Here is a 24,330-nt window from a genome sequence, read left to right as displayed (position 1 = left end):
GAAATAAAATCTTTTTTTAAAAAAAAATGAAACAAGATGGGATTGGGAGGGAGACAAACCATAAATGACTCTTAATCTCACAAAACAAACTGGGGGTTGCTGGGGGGAGGTGGGATTGGGAGAGGGGGAGCGGGCTATGGACATTGGGGAGGGGAGGCGAACCATAAGAGACTATGGACTCTGAAAAACAACCTGAGGGTTTTGAAGGGTCAGGGGTGGGAGGTTGGGGGAACAGGTGGTGGGTGATGGGGAGGGCACGTTTTGCATGGAGCACTGGGTGTTGTGCAAAAAGAATGAATACTGTTACGCTGAAAAAAAAAATAAATAAAAAGGGAAAAAAAAATTTCACATAAAAAAAAAAAAAAGATATTGGTAGGGTTTTTTGCTTAGGTTTTTATTTCAATTCCAATCAGTTAACATATAATATAGTATTGGTTTCAAGATATAAAGATATTGGTAGTTTTAATGGTGATTTCCTATATAGTCTCTCAATCTCTATAATAATGTGTGATAAGTGATCAGAGCAGGTATAGTTGGACAATATTAAGTATGAGAAAACCATGATTTGGAGATATTAAATTATTATCTGGGGTATTTATGAGAATTTTTTATTAAGTTTGATTTTAATTTCAGTCCAATTAACATAAGGTCTGATATTAGTTTCAGGTGTACGAGAAAGTGATTCAACAATTCTGTACATTACTCAGTGCTCATTAGATAAGTGCCCTCCTTAATCCCCTTAAGCTATTTCGCCCATTCCCCCCCCACCAGCCTCCCTCTCGTAACCATTTCTTTTCTATAGTTAAGAGTCTGTGTCTTGGTTTCTCTCTCTCTCTTACTCCCTTTGCTTGTTGTTTCGTGTCTTAAATTCAATGTATGAGAGTCATCATGTGGTACTTGTCTTTCTCTGATGGACTTATTTCACTTAGCATTATATTCTCTAGCTCCATCTATTTCATAGTACTGGAAGTCCTAGCCACACCAAGTAGACAACAAAAAGAAATAAAAGGCATCCAGATTGGTAAGGAAGAAGTAAAACTTTTCACTATTTCTGGATGACATGATGATATAGAAAACCCCTAAAGACTGCACCAGAATGTCCTAGAACCGATTCAGTAAAGTCAGTAAACCTAGGTCTCTCTGAACCCAAAGCCATAACTCTGTCTACTACAGCAACTCAAATTCATGACACATATGAAATATAGGCATTAAGTATACATCATTAAGTGAAAAAATCAACACATGTGAGTCTGCCACTGTCTTATTTCTAATCTTTGAAGAATTTGCTAGGATTTTAAAGTATGTTTACGTCTTTACAGTGTAGTAAAAATTTAGCCAAATAAACTATTTGCCAACTACTAAGTCGACATTTGCCTAAAATTTATCTAGATTAGTACAGAGCCTGTGAGTGAAGATGTAGCATCATAATTTATAGATTCTTTGTGCAGACACTATGGAACTATGGTGTGTGTGTGTATGTGTGTGTGTGTGTGTGTGTGTGTGTCCTTAACCCTGTATACTTATACGCTCATTGTTTAATTTCCTGTCTTTTGGAGGACCTATCTGTATTGGAAATACAGTCTTCAGGCAACAGATGAACAGAAAGAAGACAGGTTAATCATATAGGATCTTGGAAGTAATTGAGCACACCTGGTGTTTTGTCAGTAACTGGGAACCCTGTTCCCAAGCACTCTTTCTCCCATACTGACTTTCTGGTCCCCACAGTTCTTTCGAAGGAGAAACTTTCCTATTGGTAGTCTGTGATGTCCCTCTCAGGGTATTTATGCTCACTCAGTCAACCCCAAATTGCCCACCCACTGTCTGCTTGGGTTGCTGACACTCTGGATCTCAAAAAGGAGGCAGGTACCATGAGAAGTATGCATGGTGACAAGTACCTTTCAAATTTCTTCTTCCCCTATTTGAATCTGGGCCCCTGCCTTTTCTCTCTGGGCTTCATTTTCTCTGCCCTATGCTTAGAAATGTATTCCAAAAGGAATTCAGGAGAGGAAAAAAACTCAGAGAAGTCAACATAATTTGTACCCTAAGGAGTTTGCTAACACCAGACATTGTTGCCCTTCACGTCTTCCATTGCTCTCTTTTGCTCTCATCATCATTCTTCCACTTAAATAAGAAACCTGAGGTTAACTTTCTGCCCCTTGGCCTTTACACACTCACAATTATTATTTCATGCCCATTCTCAGAAGAGCCTTTTTTGTACTAAGTGTCTCCTAACCATGGCAAATGAGTGCGAGGCAAACTCAGTGACATTCTGAGCATGGTGTGAAAATGAGAGCACATCTTCTTGGGTCAGAAAATAATGCAGTGTATTTTTGTTGCCTATAAGGCCCCACTGCACTTCCATGTGTTGTGTGTGTGTGTATTTTTTAAAGACTTTACTTATTTATTTGAGACAGAGAGAGAGAGCACAAGCAGGTGGAGCCGCAGACAGGCAGAGGGAGAAGCAGACTCCCCACTAAGCAGGGAGCCTGATGCGGCACTCGATCCCAGGACCTGGTACTGGTACTGTGACCTGAGCTGACGGCAGACACTGAGCTGACTGAGCCACCCAGGTGCCCCATATGTGCTCCATCTGGTTGAGCACTGCAGCCCTTTGTACCTGTCCTCAGGAGCTGTGACATGTTGATGTGCGACTACTTATTATCTGCTGCTCTACTACAGTGTAAACCTCATGAGTTAGAGTCTCGTGGTTTGGCTTTTCACTGTATAGCCAGCATGTAGTAAAAATATGAGGGAATGAGCACTGCCAGAACCACACAAATGATTGACTAAAACCCAGTTTTATAAACAACAAAGACAAAATTAGAATACAAGGCATGAAAGCCAAGACTTTCAGACCTGCCTTGGTCTTCACGTGGAGTAATCATATGCGTTATCATCCAAACCAGGCTACTCCTGAGAATGAAAGGAGTCACTATTAATAATTATGCTTGGGAAACAAGCAAACCCATAAATGTTCTGGAAAAAATCAGGACACGTATCAACATCATTAAGGCTTTTCAAGACAGTAGTAGCCAAGTAAACATGTTAATTGGGACAGGGCTCTGATAACCATGGCTTTCTGCCTCCAGAGTACCTAATATCAAACTGAGAAGGTGTCAAGTGGCTTAAAATATGGGGACACAATAAAACAAGCTGTGTTCCTTTGTCTGAGGTGTTAAAAGGATAATAATGATGGCACTCTGAGGCCTGGTTTGCGGGGCAGAGTTAAAAGCATGAAAAACAACGGGAAAGAAGAGAAGGCTTTTGAGCAGTTTCATGCTCTTTTTTAAAATCTTTCTTCAGGGGAGCCTGGGTGGCTTAATCAGATGGGTGCCTGACTCTTGGTTTCAGCTCAGGTCATGATCTCAGGGTCATGAGATCAAGCCCCACATCCACGCTTAGTGTGTGGCCTGTTTAAGATTCTCTCTCCCTTGTCCTCTGTTCACTGCTCTCCCTCTCAAAGGAAAAAAAATTTTCTTCAAAAAAATCCACAAAATGTATGGTAGATTTGATGGCATCTAGGATAACAAAACAAAATATCTTTCTGCTACTCAGAAAAATTGGATTATAAGACCCATCCCGAGTTCTGAGTTATTACAGTGTGAACAAAGAGAACAGAATCTATGAAATTCAATAGCTTCCTAAGACAAGGAAAGACCACCTGCATATATAAAATATATGACTTCCTAATTTCAGACTCAAAACAACATTTTGTCTCTGGACATGGCAGAAGATTCAAAATCATCCCTCTCTGTCAGCGAACCCGCGTGGAGCAGTAGCAGTGGTGGGCTGCCATTTACTGAGGGATTCCTGGGGACCAGGTGCTCTGCTGGGCACTTGTGATTTATCTCATTTCATCTGCTCACAACCAGGAGGCTGAGGTTGTCACTGTCCCCATTTTACAGCCTAGGAAACTGGTATAGAAAGATGAAGTAACTCGCCCAAGTTCGCATGGCTAACAAGCAGGTGAGACCTCCCTGAAGGACATGCAGATGTCTCCGCCGCTCTCCACACTGCTGGTGCTCGGCATGGTTGTGGCTCTGAGGGGGCCGTGGGACAAGGTGAGACATGGCCTCTGCCTGCAGACATGCAGTCTGGCTGCCCAGGTGAAGACGGTCCATGTGGAACCCACTGACAAGAGAAAAGCCTACAACTAGATGCTAAACTGTGTGAGAAATCACAAAGTACTTCAGACAAGATGATGGTTTAGGGGGACAAAACAAAGTTTCTTGAAAGCTCAGAGGATTTAAAAGGGTTTTAACAACCAGAGCAGAAAGAAAAGTCCAGTCTATGTCAGAGGAAGTGTACTCTGAATAAAAGCACTCATTTATCTCCCTGGGTGGCAGAGAATCGTCTGTTTTTCATTTTTTCTTCACATTGACTTTCCTGCTGGCAGTGTCTACTTTAGTTATTTTTTTGAATACTGTAAATCCTGTTTCTTTCATAAATTCCACCCGAGACATAAAGGGGAGATTGTTTGTTTGTTGTGGACTTTTTATTTTTTAATCCACCAACTTTAATTTTTGGTAGTTTCCTAAATATGTAGAATATTTAGCTACTTGTCCTCAATTTTAGAAACTTTCTTTTCTACAGTTGTTGTGGAAGACACAGGATTGCACCATAACCATTAATTTTGAATTCTGTAATTGGACACTTTTCTTATTAGCAAGATGTCAAATATTTTTCTATGAGGACAGCTTGAAAATCAGCGTCAGTTTCCAAATGATGGCCAGCTTCTAGCTTAGTATTTCCCCCTTAACTGACATTAACTCGGTGAGTAAGGATTTTAAAATGTAGACACAGTGATTATTTGCTTTTATGAAGAAAACAGGGAACATGAAACCTGTTACAATCCTTCCTGTGGGGATAGTGGTATTTGAATTGTTGATTGTCACGGTCTCTCTAGTGACTAATGTGATAGACAGTAATGATTAGGGCCCAACGATAAATTTGTATTCACTCCCTGCTCAGATGTTAAAGAAGCCTCAATTATAAATTCACGCTAATGAGACCAATTGTACGTGACGGTAAAAGAGTAAGTCATCCTGGATCAAAATACCATTTGTGAAGGAATGTTTGATCATTTTTTCCTCTTTGTAAGAATTACCCTGCTCTCATCAAATCTTATGTATATATATATATACTCCCTGCTTTCCAAATCCTACAGGAATGAGATGAAACTCTAATTAGGCAATTTGTAGAGATAACTGTGATACAGTAGAGAGTTGCAAACATTTCATCTCCAGCTGTTTCTGGAATGTATTGAAGGAGGAATAAAAGAAAATGAATGATTGCCCAAAATATAGACAGGATGGTATTTTCATTCATCATCTTTGTCTTCTTGGCTATCATCACAGGGACTGATAACTGATACTTGGGTTCATCTTGGAGTCTTCAGGAAGAAACGCATAGAACTAGTTTTCCCGTATTCGCTCTTGGACTGAAGTAGCTACTGGCAAGTATTAGCTATCATTCTTCCAGAAGTCAGCATTTCAATAGTGAAGGAAAATTTTAGGGATAATAGCTCTACTATAAATATTCATTCAAAAACTGATTGGTGAGAACCTTGTTGCTAGACACTGTTCTTGGTGCTGACTCCAATGGGGACAAGGACAAACAAGTGCCCTTCATCCAGAGTTAATGCTATCACAGCATGAAAGGGAGCCAAGGAAACATTTCAGTATTCATATCCTGTGGCACATAGTAGAAATAAAACAGGTGGTTTTTTGCATATCCAAGCACACACACGCAAACACACACACACTCATTTGCATCTTCACAATGGTTATATTCATGCCTCTAACCTGTAGCCCCTAGAATATAAGATTTTTTATCGTGCTGTCTCTCCCTCCCAAACTGAAGCCCTTATGGGTGGAGACCACCTTACTTGTGTTCTTAATCCCAGCATATAATTTAATCCAGCATGGTTGCTGAATAAATCAGTGACTGAACAAATGAACAAGGACAGTCCAGACTTGTGATCCTTGGGTAAATGTAGCAGGTAAAGGGTACTGTGGGTGATGCTGTTTTAAGCAACTTTTAAAATTTATTCCACACATCCCTATTGTGTGCCCACAGCATGTGGAGCTCTGCTCTGTCTTTCCTCCATGGTGTATTAATTGTGTATGCTATGTAAGAAATGACCACAAAGTAACTTAAAATAACATATATCGATTATCTCATGGTTTCTTCAGATTAGGAGTCTAGGCACATCTTAGATGTTGGCCACAACTGGGTTCTCTTCTACAGGCTGGCCTGGGCAAGGGTCAACTTCAAGTCTGGTCAGGATGTTGGCAGAATTAATTTCTTTGTGGCTGCAGGACATGTGTTAGCTTGTACTCTCAAATTCAGTGAAGAGAGCAAAACTCTAGAGTGAGTGTACTAGAAAGGCAGAGTATATATCCCTGAATAACTATTACCTAATAGAACACAATCACAGGAGTGACATCTCATCAACTTTGTTACATAATGTTGGTTGGAATCAAGCCATACAATCAGCCCATACTCAGGGGCCGGGGATGATACAAGGCATGAACACCAGGAAGTGGGAATCATCAGGGTCACCATCAATCTGTCCCCCATACTTCCTCTAAGGAAGTTGTACTACACCAGATTCTGACATCCTATTTCTTCTATGACCTTAAACATAGCCACAAACTTCCCTGTCAAGGAGACTAGACTAAATCATCAGGAATGGTTCTTTCACACCTAAGAGTCTAGGATGATTTCTTCTTAGCTCTGGTAGGATGCTCTTCATGTATGATCTCATTGTTTCTTTGCTCTCTACCACATACCTATTTCTCCCCCAAGAAGGCTGTGTAACCAAAATGTACTGTATGTGACGCCTGGGTGGCTCAGTTGGTTGAGTGTCTGCCTTTGGCTCAGGTCATGATCTCAGGGTCCTGGGATTGAGTCACGCTTCGGGCTCCTTGCTCAACGGGGAGCCTGCTTCCTCCTCTTCCTTTCACTCCCCCTACTTGTGCACTCGCTCTTTCTCTCTCATGAAAAAATCTTAAAAACAAAGCAAAACAAACTGTACTGTCTAAAGAGCGTGTGAGAGTGAGATGTGATAAACAGCTGTTAGCACACTGGCCAGTTAAGGTCTTATTTACTGTCCAGTTGCAGACCAAAGTATCTGTTTCAACCAAGGTCTTTAGTTTGTTACAGGCAGAGCTCTCCTGGCTGACATTTCACCTTTTTGTCTGACTCACACACACCATCCTGTCTTGAAAGTCACACTTTATTTTCCTGAGATGATAATGCATAGGGGAAAACGAGATCTTTCTGCAGCTGATCATTACAGTCAGCAATTACTGAGTGACAGATGAATGAACTTGCCCACTCAGTGACACCCCCAGCTTTCTGAAGCCTGTGGGAGTGAGTCATCTAGAGATATGTTTTTCTAATTCCTAGAGGTGCCTCTTCCTTTCTGCTCACCAACATTTTTTAACCATTTAATTTATGCTATGAAGCACATATATCATCTTCTTAATGACTTAAGAAGAGCTGTCATTTATTGGGCAAATGCCAGTGGCCACCATGATAATAAACATTTTGTACGTGCTGCCTAATTTGAGAGTCAACGGTACCATGATGGGGTTGAATAATTTTACTAATATAGTGTACTAAGGCCAGATTCAAAAGTAAGGATTATCTGATTCAAAAATAGACTATGTCTGCTCTTACTATAGGCTCCCTTATTTTCACTCATACAAAAATAATAGGTACTCTCAAGATCAGATGAGCTATTTACTGCTATTTACCCAAAAGCAGCAAACATTGGTTTAGATACATATTTTTAGTTGGTATGGGCTATGGGCTAAATTGCATTTCTCCCAAAAAGATATGTTGAAATCCTAAATCCAAGTCTTTCAGGAGGTGACCTTATTGAGAAATAGTCTTCACAGAGGTAATCAAGTAAAAGTGGTTTATTACAGTGGCCCTAGTCCAATGTAACTGGTGTTCTTATCAAAAGAGGATACTTGGGCACAGAGAGAGGACTACGTGAAAGACACAGGGAGACACCATGTCAAGATGGAGGACTGGAGTGGTGCATCTAGAAGGCAAGGAAGGCCCAAGATCACCAGCAACCCCACAGAAGCTAGGGAGAAGCAACAAATGGCTCTCACATACAGGTTTCAGAGGGAGCACAGCCCTGCTGAAAGATTTTGACTTGTACTCTCCAGAACTGGGAGATAAACATGTTTCTGGGGTTTTGCAAGCTCCTCAGTTGGTAGTACTTTGTTACAGCAGCCCTAGCAAACTAACACAGTATGCTTGTACAGTTTGCTTAGCTGCTAAGACTTCAATCTTCACATGTAGCAGGTGCTACTCAGAACAGCGTCTGTCCTCACTCTTGATAATCTGCTTTGAACATATTATGGGATGGGAGACCGAATTTAAAAAAAAAACAACAAAAAACACTTGTTAAAATTGCCTATAAAATTAGGGTAACCCATGAGAATATTTAAGAAGTCAAATCCATTGGTTTTAGTATATGGTAAACCCTTTTGTCCAGAGACTGTCTTCTGTGTTTCAGATCTGACAAGATATTTCAAATATCTGTGGCTTTTTATAACATCTCTCTGGTCCAAGGTGTTTTGTTTTGCTCTGAAGCATCTATAAGGGAAGTTCAGTCTTTTCCAATATCCCAAAGCAGCATGCCCAATATGAGAAAACTAAAGGTCCAAAAAATGGTAGATTAACTGATTACTTATGCCTCATACGTTCCACTTGACGTCAGCTTCCTTCTTTGCAGTGTACTGATAATATCTGTTGTTGCAGTGGGATCCAGAATGTGGTTTCAGGCCGTCATTTTCCGTGGAGTGGTTAAGAAAATGCCCTTTCTTTTTGTTTTGGTCAATCTTCTCTTCAGTAGATCATAAGCCTGGCAAACGTTCTATTTTTCTACCTGCCACATCAGAAGGGCCACTTGAGCCTCAAAAACAAAACGGCGGAGCAGTAATGAGGGTATTAGGTTGATACGTTCTACCCAGCACCTGCTCCCGAGCTACCGAATAATGAATGAGCATGAATAACACATTGCGAACACAGGAGAATCTGCCTTCTTCGTATTAGGCATCAGGCGGTTTCAAAAGGAGTTTTGAGACCACGCTTCTCAACCGAGACCACCCACCTATGAAAACCCACGTGAAAAAGGCAGAGAACGGCTCGTTTATAGGTTGACATTTAACTAGCCTGCACTGTGCTTCCAATAATTTCTATAAGGTTCAGGGTTTCATTAATATGCAACCCATGACTTGGTCCAAATTAAATTTTACCTTACCCACACACACACATTTCAGTACAAAGCTTAAGCTTCATTTCAGGTTTGGTCCCTTGTTTGTGGGCCAGGCACATAGTTCTTGAACAGAGCTTTGAAAATTAAAACCTGTTTTTTTGTCCTCATAGAGCTCATGGTTTAGTTGAACAGATAGACAATGAACGAGGAACCAGATATGCAAATTACCGTGTTCATCACAGATTGCCCTCAGTGCTTTGCAGGCAATAAGCAGGGATCTCAGAGAGTACGCATTTGGAGGGAAGCCTACCTGAGGCATTAGTGTGGGTCTCACAGAATCCCCAGGTGCAGGTGGTATCTGGAGCCAGACTTGCTGTACAAGCAGTTCTAAGGTAGAAATCTATTCTCTCCTGCAGCAGAACAGTGGTCTTTGTGGTCAGAATGTGTGTGAGAAAAGGGGAGAGTGGTTCAAGCAGTGGTAAGAGAGGGGTTCTGGGGGCCAGGTCAGCTCACCATGTACAAGCAAATCCTTGAGCTCAACCTTACTTCCCACTTGTACTTGACTAAAAAGATAAAGGCAGTCCAGGAAAGGGGACATATTTGAATCTGTTATCACTTTTGAGGTAAGAGTGGGGGATTTTGCTATTTTACAGAGAAATGTTAAGCAACTAAGACCATTACCAAACTATAGGATAGTAGAGGCCAAGGTTAGCTTAGAAATCAAGTCCTACCTCCATCCAAAGACAGAATTCCTTCCGCAACCTCCCCAACAAGAAACTGTCTTCCTAGCCTTCCAATATGTCAGAGAATGGCCTCTCGCAGCCACATAAAGTAGTTTATTTCACCTTCAGACACCGCTGATTTGCAGAAAGTTCCTCCTGTTGACTCACAGGTAGCCTCACGGTTGGTTCTGCCGCTGCCCGTGGGAGGCTTACATAAGACACAGCTTCTGCTTAGTTGTCCCCCAAAGGCACTGGTCATTCACCAGTGGCCTCCAGGATTGTTACTGGTCAGTGCCCTATTCTGATTAGCCAGTGTTTGTTCCCTGTGGAGTATTTTGAATATCACTTCTGGTGATAAGAAGTGAAGTCCTGACTTCTCATAATAATGGACGACAATAGGATAGCTCCATCCTAGGCTTCTGGGGGCCCCATCTATGAAATAGGGAGAATCACTGTACCGACATGATAAGGCTATTGAGGATAACATAGAATACAGCACTTAAAGGCTTATCCTGGTCTCTCACATGTCGCATTAAGTGAAATCTACCATCATTAGAACGTCACAATGATTCAGTGATAGTTGAAAACGACTATTCATCCCTTAAATACCCTCAGTTTGACATAAGTTTCTCACCATCTAGCCATTTCTACCACTGGACACTTCCTAATCATTTGTTCAATGTTTTCTGACAGTTGAACAACCACTGTGTGCAGATTACTGGACTCAGAGTTTTATCTGCCTCGTCTCACTAAACCTTCACGGCAACCCTATAGATACTGTTACTGTCTTAAATATATACAATCAGAGGTCTCAGTCTCAGAAGGGTATTTCTCATCTTTTACTGGGGAAGCAAAAGTTTTCCTGAAGGCCCATATGGTAGAATCCCCCTTAGGTCTCATTGACAGTTCTGAAATGGAACAAATTGCTTTTTTTTTTTTTTTTTTTAAAGATTTATTTATTTGACAGAGAGAAATCACAAGAGAGGCAGTCAGAGAGAGAGGAAGGGAAGCAGGCTCTCCGCTGAGCAGAGAGCCCGATGTGGGACTCGATCCCAGGACCCCGAGATCATGACCCGAGCCGAAGGCAGCGGCTTAACCCACTGAGCCACCCAGGCGCCCCGGAACAAATTGCTTTTTGCCCCAAATTGAATATGCCTCTCCTCAATTTGGTTATTAAAAAAAAAAAAAAAACAACCCTCTCATGGCAGTTAATATGTTACAATCAATAGATGACCACTTTTTGGTCTCTCATACTTTGTAGACACTTTCCCCTCCTCGAACTAGTACATCTCCATCCATAAAAGCTCTTCGGATTGAGGGAAGATCCAGGAGATCTGAGTTCAGGCCCGTCTCCATGGCTAGGGGATTTAGTTCAGGTCCCTGATGCTGTGTCCTTGTTTCCCTAGTTATTGAACAGGGAAACATGAACTAGGTTTCTATCTGTGTGAGTCCAAATTAAAGGAAATAAACAATGGCAGTGAATGAGCATTGACCAATGCTTAACAGCAAGGCAGGAAACCTTGTCATTAAACATTCTGCCTCCAAAGATTGCAAAGTTGGCTAAAAATCTCAAGTGAATGGGATGGTTTTATAGAACCATGCTTTTTGACAGGGATGTCTGTACTAGTGGGTCTATACCATCAGGATAAGCATGAGTCACCTTCTAGAAAAACAGATTTACTCCACGGTAAGACACGTGGAACTTTACTTTTACATTTAAAGAGACATGGCTATATTGTAGAGTAGGCTGGAAAATATACATAATTTTCAACTCTCTGAGTTGCCCTTTCTTTACCTGCTAGGTATAATATCCATGTTAGGGAGCTGTGGTTGGAAGTAAAAGATATGTCCTCTATCAAGTAGCCGTCATAACATGGACAATAAACCATTCTGTTACTCAGGGATAATACAGCAGTTTGACCGTTTTTCTATCAACTCTCCTCAAACACCTCTTCTTGTGTCTCTGTCAGGAATTGCTGACCAATCTTTACCCTCTTTCCTCTTGAACATGAACGCCCTCCTTTTCAACATGGCGGACACTACTAACTAAAGAGTTGGCCCCATGCTTGGACCTACTTGCTAAAAATAACCAAGTGAGCAATAGTGGAAAGACCGTGACATTTAAATTCCATCTCTACCATCTATGAGCTAGGAGAGTGTAGACAAGTCAGGGCCCTTAAGTCTCCTTTTTAAAATTTATTCTATTTATTTATTTAGGCAAATGTGAATAGTACTGCTTTCCTTTGGTATATAAGTGATAAACCAATGAAAGGAGGTGACTTTTCCGGGAGCATCTATGAGAAGCCGTAGATGGTGCACAGAAAGTCAGGGCTCAAAGTGTTATGAAAGGGTTATGAAAGGTGAGCTGATCAGGTTAGTATCCCTCTGCTGCACTGCCCACTTGCTGTACCACTGTCAAATGCTCATCCAGCCTCAGTGACAGCATCCATGGCACATTTGAAGATTTCGTGGTAGTTGACGCCAACCTTGGAAGTATCTAACTATGAAGAAGTTCTTTATCAGATCCTGACTTAAGAGCTTATTTGTAACTCCTTCAAGTGCTCTCTACTGAAGAACTGTCCTCTTTTTTCACCTAAAGGTCATTAAGATCTGGTCCCTACCACCCTTCCCCACTACCAAAGAAACATGTCTTGGTTGGGTGAGTCTCTGCATAAGCTGCTTGGGTTGTGGGGATTAGAGGAGAGTGAGGTGCTGAGATGGGGGTCTAATGATCCAGCTTGTGTTTTGTGGAGGGGACATACACACTAAATTATTAGGGATAATGGAAGGGAAATTCAGAAGCCACAGAAGACATTTGAGAGAAGGAAGGTATGGGGAGTGCGCTGGTGTCTTCAGTGATACTACAGGAAAAGAAACACAAATCTGAAAAGGAATAACTGGGTAACATTTTCATGGATGGGAGGTTGGTAAAATCACTGTCCTCATCACCTGATTAATATATAATGGTATTGGATCTGTGTCATGAGATGACAAATAAAAGGCATTGCTGGGGGCGCCTGGGTGGCTCAGTGGGTTAAGCCGCTGCCTTCGGCTCAGGTCATGATCTCAGGGTCCTGGGATCGAGTCCCACATCAGGCTCTCTGCTCAGCAGGGAGCCTGCTTCCCTCCCTCTCTCTCTCTCTCTGCCTGCCTCTCTATCTACTTGTGATCTCTCTCTGTCAAATAAATAAATAAAATCTTTAAAAAATAAATAAATAAAAAATAAATAAAAGGCATTGCTATCCACGAAAAGCCATTACACCCAAAATGAATATGCAAACATCATATGTTTATATAATGTTTTATAAATAGTATTTATAAATACTATTGGAATATGTATTATGTATTATATTATTGCTGAATGTATTTGTAATTCATATCCCCTTGAACAAACCTGTGGGAAATGCTGGACTTGAACAACCACAAAATTAAGCAGGCAGAAAGCTGCTCAAAGAATAAATCTTAAAAATTCTCACCACAGTAAAACAGAAAAGAAAAAAAAAACCCACTGTAACTACGTGTGGTGATGGATACTAACTATACTGATGGGAGTGGTCCTTTCACAATATATATAAGTATTGAATCACTATGTCCTATACCTGAAACTAATATGTCAATTATATCTCAATTTTTAAAAATGAAATTCAAATTAAAAAGGAAAAAAAAAAGAATCAGCCAGTTCGTAAAAAAAGGATGGAGATTGTACCAGAACTGTAATGTAGGTCTGGCTGTCTTCACAGCTGCCTCCTGTTCCAAGCCATGCATTTCTGCTTACAATTACCTCTTCTACCCTGCCATCCCCACCTCCCTTTTCTTCTTAACATACATCTGTTTATGTGACCAATAATCTTTGTGTGACATCTTAAATAATAAATTATAGAATCGTATGTATATTTTTTCCTTCTCAAGAACTTGGGGGATAAAAACCATTAAAATGTTTCTGTATTAAAAAAAAAAAAAAAAGAACTTGGAGAGGGCCCAGTATAAGAGCACAGTATATAACAAAGAATGAAACCTCAACTGTAGACCTCTCTGAAAGCCACAGACACCGAAGGACTTGACTATGGTTTGGATGCGTGGATTTTCTTGTCCCCTGATCTCACAATACCCCATATAGGATTGCAGGGTGAACAACTTGATTCCGGGGTAGGAACAGGGAAGGGATGTAATTAGCCTATTAAGTTCTGCTAATGTCTTGTAAAGTCATTCAAGTGAGAACGGCAGACAGATCAGGTCCCATCTTGGACCCCACTGCAGGGAGCCTTGTATTTCTACGGTGCTATTTATAGTTGCCACAGTGGGCATCTGCTGATTCAGCCTTTTCTGTTTCATTGAATCAAGATGGAATGAAGAATTTCTACAGAATGTGTGCCCCTAAAACTGCAACTTACCACCCCCCAAATTCTGTAGCTCCTCTCTGAAATTGCAGACTCTAATTGTGCAGAAATCACTTCTTCCTTAACCTTACTCTAATATACACTCAAACTTAATAAAAATGATTGATGTTTTAGTTGACCAACAGTAAATACAGTGCATCGGGGACAGAGAGAGGGCTTTTTGTTCTGTTTTTCCTCTCTCTTTTTTTTTTTTTTAAAGATTTGATTTGTTTGACAGACAGAGATCACAAGTAGGCAGAGAGGCAGGCAGAGAGAGAGAGGGGAAAGGAGGCTCCCCACCAAGCAGAGAGCCCAATGTGGGGCTCGATCCCAGGACCCCGGGATCACGACCTGAGGCGAAAGCAGAGGCTTTAACCCACTGAGCCACCCAGGTGCCCCTCCTCTCTCTTCTTAAGAAGAAAAGAAATACATGGCTTATTCTTCCAGAAGTCTGAGAAGACAAGGGACCAGATGCATGCATTTCTATGACAGATATTTACTTAAGCCCTTTCTTTGTTCTGGGAACTTCTACGAGCCTGGGAGTTATAGCATTGAGCAATACAGAAAAGATGTCCTTTTTCTAAGAGCTTGCATTCCAGTGGGGGTAAAAAAAAAAAATCATAAGTAAATAAGAAAAAAATGTTAAATGCTGCACGGAACATAAGATGGAAGTCAAGAGGTAAGGACAGTGGGGGAGGCTACTCTAAGTCAAGTGGTCAGGAAAGAACTTGGAGGAGAAGATGATGTTTTAGCAGAGGCCTGAAATGACAGGCAGCGGTGAACCAAGTGAAGGTCTAGGAGAGCAGGACTGCAGGCAAAGGGCCTGCCATCTGTGCAGAGTGGGTACCAGAGACGGACCAGAGCAGCTGGAGCATGGGGTGTGGCAGGGACAGGAGGCTCTTGTGTGGCGCTCAGGGCTGTGTGGGGCTAGCATACACAGAGGCCATATGATGCCAGCAATGAACGGCTTAGATTTTCTTCCCTGGGGGTTGGGAGCCAGATGATGTTGTTCAGGGAAGCTGTGTGTCATGAACACTACTGCTCCGGATGCTTTGTGGTCAGTGGATTGTCAGGGGGCTATAGGAGAAGCAAGAAGGTACTCCTAAAATACTTCAACTGTGAGATATAATGGTAGCAGTGGAAATGCTAATTATATTTATGTTTATTGTAGCAAAATATATACAAAATAAAATCATGTTACTGATTTGCAAGTGACAAAGTACCTGAAGTACACTGACGCTGCTAGGCCGACATCTCCATCCATCTCCAGAAATTTTTCATCACCCCAAACTGAAACTCCATACCCATTAGACATCGATTACCCTTCCCTCTTCACCCCAGCCCTTGATAACCACTATTCTGTTTTCTGTCTCTGTGAATCTGACAATTCTAAGTACCTCGTGTATGTGGAGTCATACCATGTTTGTCCCTGTGTCTGGCATATTTCACTTTGTATAATGTCTTTACAGTTCAACTATGTTGGAGCCTGCCTCAGAACCCCATTCCTCTTTTTTTCTTTTTTAAAGGATGTCTTCTGTTACTGATAGGAGATAGGTGACCTTTTTTTTTTTAAGATTTTATTTATTTATTTGACAGACAAAGATCACAAGTAGGCAGAGAGGCAGGCAGAGAGAGGGAGGAGGAAGCAGGCTCCCTGCTGAGCAGACAGCCCAATGCGGGGCTCGATCCCAGGACCCTGAGACCATGACCTGAGTTGAAAGCAGAGGCTTAACCCACTGAGCCACCCAGGTGCCCCGAACCCCATTCCTTTTTAAAGCTGGATTCCACTGTCTGTACACACCACATTTTGTTGATCTTTCCCCCATGGATGGATAGTTGGTTTGTTTCTACTTCTTGACTACTGTGAGCAGTCCTGCTCAAATATGGATACACAGTTTAGTTATCTGTTCAAGGGCCTGCCTTTCAATTCCTTTGAGTATAGACCCATTGAAAGACAATTGTGGGATCATATGTTAATTTCCATGTTTAATTTTTTTGAGGAACTGCCATACTGTTTTCAATAATTTTACTTCAAAGGTAAAGTTATCAAGAGTTGTTGAAGGACTGGTGTTATGAGTTAAAGAAAGAATTAATGATGATCTCAGGATGGGCCTCTGGGTGGCTCAGTTGGTTAAGCATCTGGCCCTAGATTTTGTCTCAGATCATGATCTCAGGGTCATGAGATCGACCCCTGTGTCAGGCTCCACACTGAACATGGAGGCTGCTTAAGATTCTCTCTCTCCCTCTCACCCTGCTTGTGTGCAAATTTCCTCTCTCTCCCTTAAAATATATATATTTTTTTATATGTATATAAATATATATGTATATATTCATATCATTAATATATATGAATATGTTAATATTCCTATAACATTAATATTCATATAATATACAAATATATGAATATATATGAATATGTATTATATATATCATTCATATTCATATATATATGAATGATCTCAAGATTTTCATTTTTACAATGGGAGAATTATGGGGCCATGTACTAGGGTAAGGAATTCTGGAATGAGGGTTTGGATGTTTGTGTGGAATGTGGATAAATATCAAAGTTTCTTTTTAGAATATATTATATTTATCATGGCTGTTAGACATACAGATGGAAACATCAAGCAGAAAGTCTGATATTTTATTAATCAGGAATTCCAGGGTCAGGGATACAGATTTCATATATATATATTATATATTACATATTACATATTACATATGTACATACATACATACATACATATGTATGTATATATATATGTAATATATAATACATATATTATATATTACATATAAATGTATACATATATATACATATATAAAATATATATTTTATATATTACATATATAACATATATTTTATATATACATATATATGTGTGTATATATATGCACATACATACATATATACATATATTTATAAAATATATAAAATATTTAAAATCACAGGACTACATGAAATAACTTAAGTGGAGAGTAGTTATATATACAACTGAGCTCTGGGGAATCTCATCATTTAAAGGTTGAAGCAAGAAGATACCCACAGACAAGATTGAGGAGAAATCTCTGTAGCAGGAGGAAAACCAGGAGAATGGGGCTTTTTGCAAGCCACAAGAATAAAATAGGTCAGAAGGGAAGGAATGTTCAACCACAGAGAAGTTAAGCATGATAAATAGCAGTGCATCCAGTGGATTTGGGAAGCTGGAGGTCATCAGTGTACTTGATAGGCAGTTTCAGGAAGTAGAGGGGAGAGAAGCCTGGTTAGAATAGCTGAGGAGAAGAATGGAAATGCTGTTTCTAGTTTCTCACCTACTAACCACTCAACCCAGAGTTGTTATTACAGAGGAAAACAGTAAAATTGGACAAGTGGAGGTCACTACGCATGAGGGAAGTTATTTCCAAGAGACTCAATCATAACATATTTCATACAAGAGAGATAGAAAGGGAAGGTGTAGGAGAAGGAATACCTAGCTGGGAGAAATCTGTGAGAAGGTGAGAGATAAGATCTGGAGCCCCTGAAGAAGAGTTGACTGGGGTAGGTACAGGGACTTTTCATCTAGTATAACTGGAGAAAAGGTCATAAGTATGGGTATAGAAATAAGGAGGTTGGTAGACTTCGTGGTAGATAGTTCTCTTGTCTTTGTGAAGACAGCTCAGTCTTCAGCTGAGAGGAAGGGGAGGGAATGTGGAAGGGACATGAAGACAATGGGAAAGTGTGCAGTGCTCCTCTTGGAAAAGGGATCTCCCTATGGCTTGGAACACTGATGCTGGCTTGAGATGTGTGGCCATGAGTTTGAATGAGAAACCAATACTACTGTGACCCGTTCTAGGAAAGTTCAAGAGTGTGGCTGTAGGTGAAAAGAACGGGGGAGCTGGGTTTAACCAATACTGGAGTTCTAATAGGTGAGTACAGTTGAAAGGGGTAAGAGAATTAAAGATTTGTACAAGGAAAGTTAACGATGGCTGTGGAAGGGAACTGAGGATATGAGTGAGAGTTGTGATGCATGAATGCAAAGTGACAGAGTCAATAATTGGTGGCCTCAGGGTGCTGCCAGCTTGGGAGGTGGATTGGATAGAAGGTGAGGTGCGTCAGGGGGTGGGCTGTTGTAACAGCAAAGGAACAGTTACAGGACATAGGAGTAAGGAAACAACGGGGGTCCAGAGACAGAAAGATAACTGTAGGTAACTTGGGGACTGAGTGCTGGGGGATTCGATGGAACATCCACAAGACATTGTCATCAGCAATAATGACGGATAGCAAGAGGGAGGGAACTCATTCATGACCTGCTGATTATATGTAAGATGTAAGAGTTCCCCGTATACATCTTAACCAAAGAATTTTGTCAAAAGTGCTAAGTGTTGTACTTTTCCAGTGCCTTTTGGTTCCTAGATAAGCTTCCAAGACGTTCATAGATTAAAATCGGATTGATATCCTTGGCTGTGGACAAGGCCTGGATGATATTGCTGAAGATGACCATACATCAGAAAGTACTAGAAGTTTCTGTTTGTTTTCAGACAGACAGCTAGGCCTGGCCCAGAGAGTCTGACTGCCCCAGGGCTGAACTAGGACAGAGAACCCAGGGGTTTAGAGCCCTGCCAGGTGATTCTGAACATAACCATGGGGTTAAACTATAGTATAGTTCCCCTTAAGTGAAAGAAACAGCTTAGAAGAAGTTCTCTCATACTTAGTATTATTTAACCAGGGTAAAGAGATAAGGAAGTGGTGCTAAATTTCAAACCTAGAAAATGTCTACTTGTTCTATCAGGAATTTTAATATAGTATGAGGGGTTTCTTTTCATGCTCTTCTGGTGAAGATGTGAATAAACAATGTTAGCATACTACCATTTACCCTGTAGTGACTTAGAAGTGACCGCGTCACATTTTGGGGAAGCTGTGTACTCAGAATCTATGTTTATACACTTTATGTTAAAAGTCCACTTTTTATTTTTTTTAAGATTTTATTTATTTATTTGACAGACAGAGCACAAGTAGGCAGAGAAGCCGGCAGAGAGAGAGGAGGAAGCAGACTCCCTCCTGAGCAGAGAGCCCGATGCGGGACTCGATTCCAGGACCCTGAGATTATGACCTGAGCCAAAGGCAGAGGCTTTAACCCACTGAGCCACCCAGATGCCCCAAAAGTCCACTTTTTAAAATATTTGTCTTATATTTTCCTCTTATTCCTTCTCTGAATTTAGTAGTAAGCATGCTCATTTACCATCGTAAACCTTTTGGCATGGTTCCTTATGAACTTTTCTTACCCTCTCCATCTCAGAAAGAACTAGATTTCATTTATATTTCCTTTATTTTAGCACAGTAGTTTATCAAAGTAGTAAATATTCAATGAATAAATGAATCTAAGATCGAAGTAAGAAGTATCACACGAGCTCTCTGATCTCTGCATTATTCTTTAAGCTTCCAGGTGGTTTCTGGGAAAGGTAGTGGATATAATGACATGTGGCTTTGATACTTAAGAAAAATGAGACTCGATGATTTCACAGAAAGTTCCCGAAGTGTCAAACCCACAGCAAGTCATTTTTCTCATCAAGCCCTCATAAACTCAGGCAAAGAAATCATTATGCTAATCTTGCCATACCCAAGTGTCTTCCCTCCCAGCAAATCTCCATGGGACCTCCTTTTTGCAAAAAAAGTCTCTGGGGCCAGTCTCAAAGAAGGAAAAAGAGCCTAATACCTAATACCCGGTTTGCCTTACACAGTATCTGATGGCGCACCATTACTGCTCTGGCTTATAGCGTTAGGATTAACCTCCTTGAAGGCACTAGAAATCCTCCTGGTATCATTTAGTCATTCACTGCCTACCAGCCACTGTGAGCCTATGTAACGGAACAGGACATTAACTTAGAAACCATCCCTGACCTCAGGAGTTTACGATCCAGTTGGAGAAAAATAAATATAAGCATGATAAATGTTATGATGGATGAAGTATACGACACAGGTCACCTAGGAGGGGGCAGTGACTCAGAACTGAAAATTCAGAGAAGGCTTCCTGTAGGAGGTAGCATTGGAGCTTTGAGTCGAGGGATGAATCTGCTTTTTCTGAGCCCGTGGTGAGAGAGCTCTGTTTCAGGCAAAACAACAGCAGAAGGTGAGGGGACGCAGGGAGCATGGTGGGGGAGGGGGAAACTCCATGTGCTTCTGTGTGGTGGGAGCCCAGGAGCCGGATGATGAAAGGGACTTTATTTCATATGCGTGAGTTTGGACTGCATAATTCTGGAAACAGTGGAATCCATCAAAGGGTTTGGGGTGGAGTTTGCAATACAGAGAGAGAGTTAGCCATAGAAACAGGCAGTCTGAAACCCTTGGACGCTCTGTCTTTTTAGCCAGTGGTACCCTGCACCAGAGAAAAATGAGGTTCATACAGAGGTTCACTGATGAAGCCAGAATTCACGTTAGGAAGCTCACAAGCAAAATGAGAAACTAGTCCAAGTTCATGAGCCTGTCCATGCACCTGCACGTTAGTGTGACGCATGCATCGTTCTGCTTGTAGGTCCGGGGCTTGTTATTCGCTCATATTTTCAAGAAAAGAGGACCCTGACATGCTCGGTCTGTCCAAGACTAAGGTCACCTTATTCTGGGGGGCATAAAAGCCACTTGACTGGGCTGAAAATGCATCCCCAAAACCTACTGCAGAATTTTATCTTTAATGGCTTTTGTGAATTTAGGCTGAAGGGTTTTAATGGTACATTAGGGAAGGACAGTAAAACCCTAGGAAAGCGGAAGCAATGGCCCTTACAAACGGCAGAGCTGTTCTCTGCTTGATGAGCGCCGCTCACACCGATACTTGGATACTTGGTCGTAAGGACTCTGAAAGCGCTGTGGGCCGCTCCTCTACGTATTTACCATCAAACCACTCCCTTCACAGAAGAAGGTGAGTTTTGTTCTCTCCTCTGGATTTAACGATCTCATTAGTGTCTGCAAGATGAGTCCCACTCCTTTAACTACCCCAGCAATAATATTTACTAAGTAACTAGAGGCATTAGAACATCATCCTGAAAAAGTTTCCAATTTCTGCAACTTTATAATACAACCATATTAGGTATCGTCTTTTTCTCTTATTTTGTAGAGTCTTAACCTTCAGGCAAGTGACACAGATGAAAAGGATAGTGAGTGTTACTACCTTATGGCAATTTTATTGCCCCGTGCTCCTAGGAGCTATACTCACATGTTTAGGGGTCATCGGCTACTTAAGAATTTAAGAATGTGAGCTTTCAAAGAGGAAAAAATGAAACAAGACAAAACCAGAGAGGGAGACAAACCATAAGAGACTTAATCTCAGGAAACAAACTGCGGGTTGATGGAGGATGGACATTGGGGAAGGTATGTGCTATGGTGAGCGCTGTGAATTGTGTAAGACTGATGAATCACAGACCTGTACCCCTGAAGCAAATAATAGAGTATATGTTAATTTTAAAAAAATGTGAGCTTTCAAATGAGAAAGACTCAAGCTCAAAGCCCAGTTCTTCCGTTTACTAATTCTCTGACCTTGAGTTAAGGTGCTTAACCTCTTTAAGCCCTCGTTTTCTCATCTAGAACTTGGGGGTCTTCGTGGTGACCATGTCAGAGATTCACTGTAGGAGCTGGAATGATGACAGGCTCATTGTTTCTACCCTACTTGGAACTCTTGTGCATTTTCACTTTTATCCTGTAGTTCTGGTTTGTTTGATTTTGAGCAACTTTTTCTTTTCCTTTCACTCCCCTAGGGATATGAAGCCTGACAATATTTTGCTTGATGAACATGGTAAGTAAATGATTTGTTTGCAATGAACATGACTTGCACATAGAAAAGCACTTGGGACAAAGGGGATTACCCCCAGCAAAGGAGGATTACATGCAGAAAAGGCCCTGCTGGATTCAGTTGAGTTCTATACCCAAACTTGATTTCAAGGGTGTGAGAGACAAAATGGGTGGACTTCTTTATCATAGCAGGGGTGTACCTTAAGGATACCCTTAAATAACATTATACTTACAGAATGAAACAGTCACTCCCTTTTCAACTTTGTTAAACTTCTGCTGATTTTTTCCCCCCAAGAAAACCGTCACAGTTTGTTCGGTGCTAATATGACTTACTATCTTTCTAAAATCATCTCCCTCTTTTAATAAAGCAGAAGCCTCAAGCTCAGAGTATGAGGCAGGCAAGAGTATCTACGGAATGATTCGCGACACCATTTTGTTCACATTGCATCTACTTTTATGTTTTTTGGAAAAATTGGTTTCCCATTTGCAGAAGAGATACCAAGTTTTCTGTCCAGAGATTTTTCAGTTTAAGAAAGCTCATCAATTTAAAGAAGAAGATGCCAGCGCCTGGGTGGCTCAGTGGGTTAAGCCGCTGCCTTCAGCTCAGGTCATGATCTCAGGGTCCTGGGATCGAGTCCCGCATCAGCCTCTCCACTCAGCTGGGAGCCTGCTTCCCTCTCTCTCTCTACCTGCCTTTCTGTCTACTTGTGATCTCTCTCTGTGTGTTAAATAAATAAATAAGATCTTTTAAAGAAGATGAAGCGGACAACAGTGTATGTGGCAGCCATATGGGAAAGTGATACAAGGATTTGGCAATAACCATGAAGGTCATCAGTGAATGCCGGAAACCCAAGAAACACAGATTAAGGGCATCCCGAGAGTAAGCTTTCGCCAGCAATGATTACTGTGTGCCATCTCTTCCCACTGTTTCTTTTAATGTCTATTTGGATATACTGGTCCATCAAGGCAGACCCCTGGGACACACAGCCTGCAGATTATAAATGTTAGAGGGGCACTAAGATCTTTCTGATAGGTTCTGGAAGCTGTTGGATGAGGGAGTCCCAAGTGTGCAGGGCTCCTTATTCATTGTACTTTTACCAAAGGGATTTGCAGTGGGACTGCCCCTCCAAGTACCATCCATTGCTCATTACTTATTTACCTCGTTGCATTTTCAACCTGATTTGCCAGACCCCACCTGTGCTCAGAGGGCTAAGAAATACTTTTGTGTATGACCTCTAATTTAGAAGCTCAGGATCATTATTTATTTATGGACTGTCTAAAAAGATTTTTTCCACTTTCTTCCAGTGCCTAACTCCTTCCTTCCCTTTACTGCTTCTGACACCGGGGAGCAGATGCTCAGAATCTCCAAAATGTGAGCAATAGTGAGACTTGGCGTGAAGGTGACTTTCCAGAGAACACCAGCTGCCCGTGCCTCAGAGAAGAGGCAGAGCCTCTCTCACCCCGGTGCAGATAAACTCTGTGGAGCTTCACAGTTGTGGGGAGGGTCTCCCCTCACCCACAGAGGCCACCTCTGCCCCATTTAGATAAAGGTTCTCTGTCTCTCCACCCCAGCCTCATGAAGGTACCTGGTTGGTCAGCCAGAACACAATCTGGGGTTCTGTTCCCACCTGCTCCCTTTTCCAGTTGCCTTTGTGTATAATATATTGTTCTACCATGTGTTGAGGCCCTGAATGGAAATAGACAGGTCCTATTGCCCACAACCTTTTCAAGATTCACCTTCCATTCAGAGAACAACGTTTTTATCTTGGGCTTCAAACATGGCTTCATCTTATTTCTACCATAAAGTCATCTGATCCTCTCTCATTGGACTTCTTTCTCCTGCTCATTTTCTTGTGAGCTTGGTCATTGTACATTAGGAGAATGGTCCAGAAATAAATTAATCTTCAAGTTTACCTGTCTTAGAACCTACCCTCATGAAAGAATTGTGTGATGTTACAGTTAAGAGCATGGATTCTGGAGCCCAGTTGCCTGAGTTCAAGACCCAGTTCACCCCCTTGCGAATCACTAGCTCTGAGAGTTTCCACAGACTAAATCTTTTCTGAATCTCAGTTTCTTAAGGAACCAAAAGAGTAATTAATTCTTAGAGTCACCGTAAAAATGAATAAGCATACTATTTAAAAAGTGCTAATTGCAGTGTCTGCCACAGGGAAATAACTCAGAAGATAACTATTAGTATAATTCCATGAGGTAGGAGTGACGTTCTCCCTTAGAGAA

At 41.3% G+C, this 24,330-nt stretch overlaps 1 protein-coding gene across 4 annotated transcripts in view; it reads left to right on the top strand.

Moving 5' to 3' along the window:
- The window catches only part of STK32A (serine/threonine kinase 32A), a 145,010-nt gene that overhangs the window by 81,915 nt on the left and 38,765 nt on the right, over positions 1 to 24,330 (top strand). For all 4 annotated transcript variants that reach the window (XM_045998648.1, XM_045998650.1, XM_045998649.1 and 1 more), the window contains exon 6: positions 22,062 to 22,099. In XM_045998648.1, coding sequence (XP_045854604.1) covers positions 22,062 to 22,099 — 38 coding nt within the window. The remainder of the gene's footprint in view (positions 1 to 22,061; positions 22,100 to 24,330) is intronic.

The sequence above is a fragment of the Meles meles genome, chromosome 3 (assembly GCF_922984935.1).
Source record: "Meles meles chromosome 3, mMelMel3.1 paternal haplotype, whole genome shotgun sequence".
NCBI lineage: Eukaryota > Metazoa > Chordata > Mammalia > Carnivora > Mustelidae > Meles > Meles meles.
Note: the sequence above shows the minus strand (reverse complement) of the source record. Positions and strands in the feature narration are given on the sequence as shown.